This window comes from Urocitellus parryii, chromosome 15, assembly GCF_045843805.1.
Source record: "Urocitellus parryii isolate mUroPar1 chromosome 15, mUroPar1.hap1, whole genome shotgun sequence".
Lineage (NCBI taxonomy): Eukaryota > Metazoa > Chordata > Mammalia > Rodentia > Sciuridae > Urocitellus > Urocitellus parryii.
Window position 1 is genome coordinate 9,817,175 of NC_135545.1, and position 9,914 is coordinate 9,827,088.

General features: G+C 54.3%; 1 protein-coding gene and 1 non-coding gene across 3 annotated transcripts; one reads left to right on the forward strand and one right to left on the reverse strand.

The window, feature by feature from the left end:
* The first annotated feature begins 285 nt into the window (after nt 1-285).
* Nucleotides 286-372, forward strand: Trnastop-uca (transfer RNA opal suppressor (anticodon UCA)). Its single transcript has one exon. It is a non-coding gene; the product is annotated as a tRNA-Sec (tRNA).
* A 4,726-nt stretch (nt 373-5,098) lies between these two features.
* On the reverse strand, nt 5,099-9,470 carry Fosb (FosB proto-oncogene, AP-1 transcription factor subunit). 2 transcript variants are annotated; one of them, XM_026403828.2, is made up of 4 exons: nt 9,177-9,470; nt 6,963-7,283; nt 6,617-6,724; nt 5,099-5,684 (listed from the first exon to the last, which is right to left on the reverse strand). In XM_026403828.2, the coding sequence occupies exons 1-4, from the start codon at nt 9,300-9,302 to the stop codon at nt 5,223-5,225; spliced, it is 1,017 nt and encodes a 338-aa protein (XP_026259613.1). In that variant the 5' UTR covers nt 9,303-9,470; the 3' UTR covers nt 5,099-5,222. The 2 variants fall into 2 exon arrangements, with proteins under 2 accessions (XP_026259613.1, XP_026259614.1); XM_026403829.2 differs by lacking the exon at nt 6,617-6,724.
* Nucleotides 9,471-9,914: the final 444 nt, after the last annotated feature.

A 9,914-nucleotide genomic window follows, 5' to 3' on the forward strand; every position in this document is an offset into this window, starting at 1 on the left:
CTTTGGAAAAAGGAACTCCTGTCCCTTTAATAACTGGCCAGGTCCCGGGGAGCTGATTCCCAGGATGCAAGGCGCCATGTAAATTAGGCAGTTTCCATTATGAGTATTATTGACGCCATAACTTAGGAAAAAAACTTTTAAAAAGACCCCCACTGTGATAAGCCGATCCATATAATTGATGGGTCCTGTAATTAATTATCCAATCCATGGCGGAATTAAATAACCATGATCGTAAAATGTAGGCTTTTTAGTACTTTATATAGCTTCGAGGGAGCAAGGTTTCCTGCCCGGATGATCCTCAGTGGTCTGGGGTGCAGGCTTCAAACCTGTAGCTGTCTAGCGACAGAGTGGTTCAATTCCACCTTTCGGGCGTGTGGCCTTACACCTTTTTTTCAATTCCTCCAAATTAATCTCCATCGAGTGTTTTATCCTAAAGGACTCTCCTTCTGCCAGCACTTAGATGTCGCTGCAGTTTTCTACTTCGCAATTTATTCTCTTTCCACCCGCGTCTCTCTGTTTACTTTTCCCCGGGAACATAAAACATGATTCTAGAAGATGAATAACATTTCATCTATATAGTCCGAGAATATTTGCAATTGGGGATTTACTTTGGATTGTTCTCCTTCACTGGCTCATTCATTTAGTCGTTTGCTCACTTATTTATTGAATCATTCACGCACTTATTAGTCAAATGTTTATTAATTTGTTCATTCTTTCACTCATTCAAAAAGCTTTCCTTGAGTAGCTGCTTGGGTCCAGCCTTGTATCCGGATGGTGCTGGGTTCATGAGGGTGATGACAACCCTAGCCCTGACTTCTTGGTGCAGCCAGTCCAGTGGGGGCAGACAAACACGAAGCAGTCACGTATCGTACAAGTAAAGAACAACTGCAAAGGTGAGAGCTACCGGCAAAGGTAGAGAAAGAGGGCACCTAACAGGGTGAGGAGGCAGGGGAACATTCCAATAGATAAGTGAAGGACGGGAGGGGTGAGCTATAGAATGGGAAGTGGTCTAGGTCAGGGATCAGGGTGGACCCAATAACGGCCTTGGGGGAATGGTAACAACTGTACCTTTATTATCACGTGGCATGCACAAGCCCCCTGACTGAGCAGGACAGCCCCATTCTGCAGATGAGCACATTAAGTCTCAGGCAGTTGAATCATAATTTCCAAGGTCAGGTTATCACACCCAGCTTTGGTAGACCCCTGGGCTATTTACTCCTGCCCCGTGTTGTCCTTGGAAATCGAGCCACTCCACAAATCCTGCCTGTTCTGCCTTCTAAATGTCTCTTGAATGCTTCCTCTTCTCTCTATGCCACTGCCCTGGGCCTCTTCCAAGCCCTTCCTCACAGCCCTGGCCACCTCCTCTCCAGGATTCCTCCTCTCTTCTAGCCACTGTTTTTGTGTGTGTGTGTGTGTGTGTGTGTGTGTGTGTGTGTGTGTACCAGATGTTGAACCCAGGAGTGCTTAACCACTCAGCCACATCCCCAACCCCCCCCTTTTTTTTCTATTTTATTTAGAGACAGGGTCTCAATAAGTTGCTTAGGACCTTACTAAATGGCTGAGGCTGCTTTTTAATTTGTGACCCTCCTGCCTCAGCCTTCTGAGCCACTGGATTTACAAGTGTGCACTACCCCAGCCACTCTTAACCTGGTGACTAGAGAAATCAACCTAGAGCACAAATCTGCCCCAACCTAAGTCTCAAAACCTGCCATGGCTCTCTAATGTCCTCAAGATCTAAATTCCACAGCCTAAAATTTAATTGCATGAAGAAACTGGCACCTGCTGACCTCTTGCTCCACACCCTTGGCTGTAGTCACCATGAACACCCAGCTCCCTCGATGGAAATGTGAAGTATGTATGAAGCCTCCCCCCCAACACCACAAGCAGATCTCTGCAACTGCTATTTTGTTGGCCTCAGTCTTTTCTCATCACTTTCTGTACTCTCCATTTGTCCTCTAGAACTCTGCTGTCCATTCCTCCAAGAAGACTTGCTGAGCTCCCTTAGCCCCATAGATCCCCCCAGCCCTGTTTACTTGTGTTGTCCCTGTCTGGGGACTAGTCTGTATCCCCCACTGGACCGTGAGTCTTAGGCGGGTAGGGCCTGGGGCTTGGTCTTTGCAGTATCCCTAGTGAAGGTTCTTATCACATTTTTTTTTACATTTTTTAGATTAATTAAAATTAATTCCAGTCTGGTGCAGGGGTGCACACCTGTAATCCCAGCTACACAGCAGGCTGAGGCAGGAGGATTGCAAGTTCCAGGTTAACCTGGGCAATTTAGCAAAACTGTATCTCAAAAAATAAAAAGGACTGGGATGTAGGGGTATAGCTCAGGGATATAGCACCCCTGGGTTCAAGCCTCAGTAATTAAAAATAAATAAATATTCTCTTGTTAATTCATTTACTAAGAAATTTAAGCCTGATGCAGGGGCACAAGAGGATTGCAAGTTCAAAGCTAGCCCCAGTAACTTAGGGAGAATTTCCACAACTTAGTGTCTCAAAATAAAAACTAAAAAGGGCTGGGGATGTGGCTGGGTAGTTAAGCACCCCTGGGTTCAAAAGAAACAGCAACAAAAAATTCAAGTGACCTGCCAGCCTCTCCATTCCCAGATGGCTTGTTGCCATGCAGTAAAAGAGGGCTAGGATTTTGCAGTGGGGAATCACCACTGTATCTTTGAAAAGAGAAAATGGCAATTTTTTATTTTTATTTATTTATTTTTATTTAGCTCTGGATCCAGCTCTAACCCAAAAGCAATGGTCACACAGAAACAAAGGAAACTCATCTCGAATGCAAGAGATCCAAGATTTTGTAGTTCATATAATCCTGGGATCTCTGTTCCCAGCCTGAATGGTCTTCGTTTATGGGAGGTTGGGATTTCTAAAACCTCTCCTATGGAAGGTTTTACCTGCTCAACTTTTGCTTAAGCCATCAGGCACCCAAGTTTCCAGTTTCCTGTAAATTCCTCCCCCACCAGGACACCTCTGAAACCCATCAGCACATCAGTTCCTCACAGCTAATATTCTGCCTCCTTACTTTTCCTAATAGGAGGCACAGTCTGTGTGCCTGGGAAGTCTTCCTCACTGTCCAGCCTCCTTCCATCCTGCTGTAGGAGCTCCTGTGTGTGTGTGTGTGTGTGTGTGGTCTTCCTAGCAATCTAACCTTACTTTCTCCTGCTGAAAGGAAGCCAGGTAATGGATGCCAAGAGAAAATAGACACAGAGGCCTGGTGCATGCATTTTTAAGAGATTTTTATTGGCGACAGTGCAGAACCAAAGGGGGAGGGGAGCAGTCCAGTGCCAGCCTGCCCCAGCCCCCTGGGTCAGGTGCAAAATACAAAAGATCCACAAATACAGCATGGAGTGGGGGTTGGGGAGTCAATAAATTGTGATTGGCAGGGGCAGGCCCCGCACAAAGTCTCACACTCGCACCCAGAATTCTCAGTGATACAGATCGTACAAATCTACCATCCCTCAGCTTACTCACAAAAATGAAATCTCATGTCCCCAACAAACCCAGAGTCAGCAGACAGCTGGAGGATCAGGGACAGTCAGGAAGAAGACAGGTGGACACGGCCAGAGAGAGAAGACACTGTGGAAGGCCGTCAGGGACTGTCAGCACAGCCAGAGGGGCCTGGACAAGAAGGGAGATGTCTGACAGCCAGACAGACAGACGGGTTCAGTTTCCAGAAGCAGTCCAACTCCACGGCACGCTGGTAAATGCAGAAGCGCTCACACACTCGCACGCGCACACACACACACCCATATATAATATATTTATTTATACATAATAGATATAAGTGCCTTTCGGAAACCAGGAAAGGGATAAATAGCTCGGGAGGGTCTGGGCCAGGGCCGGACACGGGTCGGCCATGGAATGTGTGGTCCATGCAGCACGGAGGGGGCGGGGCCACCCCCATATTAAAAAATAGAAATTTGCCTCACGATGAAATTCCCATGAGGTGAAGCACAAGGACGGGCGGGAGGGAGGGAGAGCCGGACCCAGATGGGCTGCAGGGGCCGGGGGAAGGGAGGGTGGCAGCCCGGCCCCTCCAAGTTGGCCAGTCCCAAAACATTGGGGGTCGGGGGCCAAAGCCTCAGCCCTTAAAACTTCTCCCGAGAATGCCGAGCCCCTCGCTCCCCTTCTGGAGAGGGAGGACGTGGGGCGCCCAGGGCAGGGAGAAGTTGGCGTCCTAGGCTGGGGAAGGAGGCAGGGCCTTCAAGAAGGCCAGGGCTCGGCCCAGGGTCCTGAGGAGAGAGGCCAAGGGCACGGATCACTGTCAGCCCCCCTCGAATCTGTCACCCCTTTGGATCTAACTCATTGTCCCGGGGAGAAGGAGGCGGTGGGGCAGGGGAGACCCAAGGAAGGCTTTGGGGGGCCGGGCTTCTGCCCGCCCGGCCTGCCCCCCATGGCCGGCTCATTCACAGTATACAGCAGTCCAGCAGGACGGCGGCGCAGCGCCCCCTGCTGCCGGAAACCAGAAAGGCCCAACAAGGACGGCCGGGCGGCTGGAGGAGGGGCTGGGCAGGACACTGCAAGGCAAAGGGGGCTGGCCACCGGCGGGGCCGGGGCCGGGGCCGGGTCCCAGGAGGCCGGAAAGTTCCATCCTGGCCAGTTTTACCGGGAGGGAGCGGCCGGACGGTCAAGGAAGAAGTTCACATTTCAGATTAGGTCTGGGGGGAAGCAGGTTTTCAGAGGGGCCATCGGCTTCCCCCTAGGGGGACTCAAATCTGCCCAGAGGAGGCTCTAACCTCGTGGAATCGTGGGGTGGTTAAGCCAAGGCCGGGGTGCTGGGGGAGCAGACTGGCCAGCCCCCTCAAGGGTGGGCGTGGAAGGGCCCGGGGGAGTGTGGCGATGCCTTGTTGGGCCTCCCTGCGCGCTCCAGCCCCGCCCCGCAGCCCTCCGCCCTCCCGCAGCGCCCTTCTCTTGTCCCACGCCACCCATCCCCAGAGGTTGGATTGAAGTGACAAGACCAACAGGTATCCGGGGGTATCCATTCCCTCCCCATCCCCTGTCCCCAAAGTCACCAGCTCTCCCGCCGGCCTCGCCGGGGCACAGAAACAAGAGGCCTGCACAAAACCCAAGGAGGTCCTCCTGTCCGACGGCAGTGGCGGCAGAGGGTCAGACAGAAGAGTCAGGGAGGCCACACGCCCTCTTTGTCTCTTCCCCTCTCTCCTCCTCGTCCAAATCTCTCTCCCTTGTGGGACTGTTTGTTTTGTCTAAAGAGTTCACAGAGCAAGAAGGGAGGGCGAGTTCAGGGGGTCGGAAGGCTGGTCACTGCCGCTGGTGCGTTGGGCGCTGGCGAACGCGGAGACCTCCGGGCAGGTGAGGACAAACGAGGAAGTGTACGAAGGGTTAACAACGGGGAAAGGGTCGCCGAGGACTTGAACTTCACTGTGTGTAAAGAGAGAAGCCGTCAGGTTGGGGGGTGCGTCTTGGCTGGTCTGGAAGGGCAGGGGCGGTGGTGGCGGGGGCGGCAGCAGCCAGCTGTAACCATCTTCCTTAGCGGATGCTGACCCCGGCAAATCTCTCACCTCCGCCAGCGGGCCGGGCCCGGGCCCCTCTTCGTAGGGGATCTTGCAGCCCGGTTTGTGGGCCACCAGCACAAACTCCAGACGTTCCTTCTCCTTTTGGAGCTCAGCGATCTCCGACTCCAGTTCTGCCTTTTCTTCCTCCAGCTGATCTGTCTCCTGAGGCCCCGAGGCCAGGTCAGAGGAGAGAGGGAGGAAAGAGCAAAGGTATGTCAGTGACTAGAGAAGGTGGCTCCAGGCTCCCCCTAGACTTGCTGCTGAGCCTGAAGCTGCAGCTCCCGACAGAAAGGAAACCCCCTGAGACTGGAGTCCTAGTGACCTTCAGCATAGTCTCCGTTTCCTCTTGCAAGTCTCAGTTTCCCCATGTGCCCAATGGATGGCTGGGAAAGAGGCCAGGTGCACAGGGAAGTCTCTGATGTGCAGGAAGCACTCAGAGGTTTGTTGAGTGAATAAACAATTGTTATGGGGTTTTTAATGTCATCCCTGCTGTTACCCCTTCCTCCCCAACTCCCAGGGAAGAGATCCAGTAGGAAAGTAGAAAAATTCCCTGGATTTCTCAAGGGGTAGCAGAGCACTCTGTAAGCATAAAGTAGGGAATTCTCAGGCTGAGATTGGGCATAGAAAGGAGTGGGTTTGGGTGAATGCCACCAGCCCAAGTTCTGGAGAACTGTGGGTAGCTGGAGCAAGAGATGGGCATTTGACATTCAGTCAAATAATTAATTTCACAGATTCTCCATAATGTTCAAAGTAAAAGGGGCCTGGAACATTTGTTGAGGGGTTGAAGAGAGGGAGAAACTGAGGCAAAAATGTTTTGCATGCCCACGACCAAATGCAGAAATGACTGGAGCTCCCCTCCAGGTGGGAAGGAGGCCAGGAGAGAGGTGCATGGGGTCATAAATCAGAGAAGAGGGAGTGGCCAAGAGTGGACACAAATAGGTAGGGAACTCTGTGGCCAGGGCCACCCCATCTGGCCTCACTGTCCCTAGACCCATGTGTTTTCATGCCAGGATGAGACACAGCTGGAGGCAGGGGACATAGAATGGGGAGAGAGCCCTCAGCACACCCTCACTGCACCCAGGTACCATCCTTACCGCCTGCAGCCGGTCAGTCAGTTCCCTCCTCCGGTTCCTACATTTAGCTGCTGCCAACTTGTTCCGTTCCCGGCGAACCCTTCGCTTCTCCTCTTCCTCTGGGGTAAGCTGAGTAGGGGAAATACAGGCCATGAGGTTTGGGGACCCAGCACATGTTCTAAATCCATGCCAAACCTCCTCTTCTTCCAGAACCCCCAAGAACCCAAACAGGACCCTCTACTAAAGCAAGAATGACAGGGTTGCTGCAGCCTTGAGGCCTTAGCAGACCACCACCCCAACAGTGACAAAGTTCCTGCATCTCTTGCTTTCTCCCCCATCAGGCCAACTCCTGATGCCCCATGCTCACCGTTTCCTCTCGGGGTCTCCTAGGCCGGGCTCGGGCTGGACGGACAGGCCCAGGTCCGCTTGTAGTTCCGCTGGTTGAAGGCCCGCCACTGCCACTAGCTCCGCCACTGCTGTAGCCACTTATGCCTGGTGTGGAGTAGCTGGTTCCTGGCATGTCGTAGGGGTCTACTGCCGGGGGCTGGGAAGCCAGTGGCTGTCCCTGGGACTGGGCCATGGAAGAGATGAGGGTGGGTTGCACGAGCCACTGGAGGTCCTGGCTGGTTGTGATCGCGGTGACCGTGGGCACGAAGGAACCGGGCATTTCCCCCAGACCGGCGCACTCCTACGGGGTGACACATACACACACAGGCGTAGACACACAAACAAAGACACCGACACACACACACCCAACACACATAACACACACCGACCCCGTGAGTGAGCACAGGGTGAGCGGGTGTGGATGTGTGTGTCACAGGCAAAAAGCCACAACACCCACCCTTCCACTACACCGTGACGCAGTGGTTAATGAGAGGATTTCTGCTCAACTGGCTTCTACCTCCTCCTTCTTCCTCGGGGAAAGGTTGCACGGTTCCAGCGGGTGGTGAATCACACCCCGGGTTGGTGACTCTTAGGTGTGGGGGGTGGGGAGGAGGCTGGACACAGCCGGGTGACAGAACCCCGGGACGGAGCCACAGCCACACACACAGCCACAACACCCCACCCCCACCCCAGAGGCAAGGGGAGGGAGAGGGAGAGGCCTTAGACCAAGCCTTCCTCTACACACACACACATACACACACCCCTCTGTGAGAGGTCTCAGGGAGGGGCGGGGATCCCAGTTAAAACGGTGGTGGGGGACAGGCCTAGGAGTTGAGAGCATCGTTTCAAGTAACTGCCTCTCCCTAGTGAGACCGTGATAGACAGGTTAAGGTAGACGGACAGGTACAGAAAAGTGACAATCGGGTTCCCTCAGACTTTCGCGGAGAGGGAAGGGTGTAGGACCCGAGCCCCCAAGCCCTAGCAGCGCTCATCGCCCACCCACCCGCAAGTGGAATCCTAGAATTGCTCTTTAGGCTGAACTACTCTCCCGGGGGGCGTGGTGAGGGACGGGCTGGCTCGCCAGCCAATCAGCGCCCTGGGAACTCAGGGGGGCGGAGCTCCTGGAGACCACCTGCCTGGTTCCCCTCCCGCTAGCGGTCCTAGTTTTGTCTTCAGACACACTAGATGAGCCGGGTGTCCAGAGCAGAAGGAATAAAAGAGTTTCTCTGTGTGCCTGGAGACGAAGGTGACAAGCACCATATCTCCCGAAAAAACGCCGGCACACAAACAGACACCTCCTGCTTCTGACAGCCGAGGGGCCAGATCCCCGCAAGGTCCTCTCAGACCCATTGGATCGCAGAGAAGTCGCTCTAGTCGCGACATGAGTCCCCTCGCTCCCTCCCTAGAGTTCTGTAAGAGACCCTAGCGCCGAGGAACCACGGGTTCCGGGGACACAGAGGGGGAAGGGAACTGAGCCCTACAAATAGGAAGGGAAAGTTGATTGGCCAAAGCTTGCGCTGCGGCGACCAATCGGGACGCCAGGCTGCCCCCTCCCTTAGCAACGTGGCCTCGGCGTTCCAAAATAGAACGCTCCCGGGACGTCAGGGGCGGGGCGGACGAAGGGGGCGCTGCGCGCCGTGCGTGCCCCGCGTCAGACGGAGGATTCCAGCGCGTCAGCCGTTACGCACGGGTCCCCCGTTACGTATCCGCGCAGGAGGCGGAGGCAGCGTAGCTGAGGGTTCGAGACCCGCTTTCCCGACTAGATGGAGGGCGATCGGGTGTTAGAATCAGCGCTCCGAAGGAGGCGAAAAGAAGAGGAAGCTACTGGTAGCTTCCCCGGGTTTTCTCCTCTAGCGTAACTACGCTAGCTTCAGGTTGGGGATCTAAGCCGGGGACTGTCCGGAGCCGGCTAAAAGTTCTGAGCTCTGCTGCGGCATACACGTTGCACTGACTGGAGTACACCCTCCCCCCGCCAACACACGCCTCAAAGCTTGCCCAGCTGCATTCCCTCCCCGCCCTCCGCGCACAGGACCAGTTGCAAACATCTCCCGATTCTTTGCAGTTTGCAAAGTGCACCGTAAGCCAATTCAGATCCTGGGTTTTGGCGCGGCTTTGATGGGTGGCGGGTGTTCGCGGCACCCTAGACTTAAAGTATAAGACCTACAAAGCAGTACCTCTATCGTCTAGGACTTACCTGGGAGGCGGCGGCGGTGGGTGGACTGCCGAAGGAGTCCACTGAAGACAGATACTGAGATTCGGCGGAGGGTGAAGAGCTGCACCGGGAGCCGGAGTCGTAGTCTCCGGGAAAAGCCTGAAACATTTCCCTGGGCACAGGGGGGGCCCTGTGACCACGCTGAGGTCGCCGGGAAGCCAAGGCTATGGCCGGGTGGGTAAGTAAGGTGCGATTCCGGGGTGAGCCGAGGCCGTCCCCAAAGTACGCTGTTCGGTGAAGCTCGGGAGGGCCTTCGTCCTGCTCCAACAGTGGCAAAGTTTCTATGCAGTCCTTCTTAAGTGTACAGACCCCTACAGGATGCCGCTGCACCTCCTGAAAGTCCAGGTTCCGTAGGACCCAGGAGCAAGCGGGGATCGCTCCCCCAGAGGCCGAAAGCGCTGCCCGCTGTACAGAACTCGCTTCTGGTGCGGTCTCTTCCACGCGTCCGGAGAGTCTCACGGGGGAGGGGAGAAATAAAGAAGACGAAAAAAGTCGCTCCTCCAAAATAAACGAAGAAATATCTAGAAGAATTCTTCCAAAAACTTTCTTTCCGGAAAAAAATTAATTTCACGATCCTCAAGAAGAAGAATCACAATAATCAACTCCCCAAGTCCAGGCTCCGCGTGTCCCTGCCGTGGCGGTAGCTCTCAGTCTTATGAATGAAGCCCAGAGCCGCCAGCCTGTATTTATATGCCCGAGACCCGCCCCCTTGCTTACGTC

What these genes read in the sequence shown, in the direction of transcription:
- Fosb (XM_026403828.2), bottom strand. Translation starts at nt 9,302, where the DNA reads ATGTTTCAGGCTTTTCCCGGAGACTACGACTCCGGCTCCCGGTGCAGC. An exon ending in GGAGACCCCGAGAGGAAACG is followed by an intron (nt 6,725 to 6,962) that starts GTGAGCATGGGG and finishes TCCCCTACTCAG; the next exon opens with CTTACCCCAGAGGAAGAGGA. An exon ending in TGACTGACCGGCTGCAGGCG is followed by an intron (nt 5,685 to 6,616) that starts GTAAGGATGGTA and finishes TCGGGGCCTCAG; the next exon opens with GAGACAGATCAGCTGGAGGA.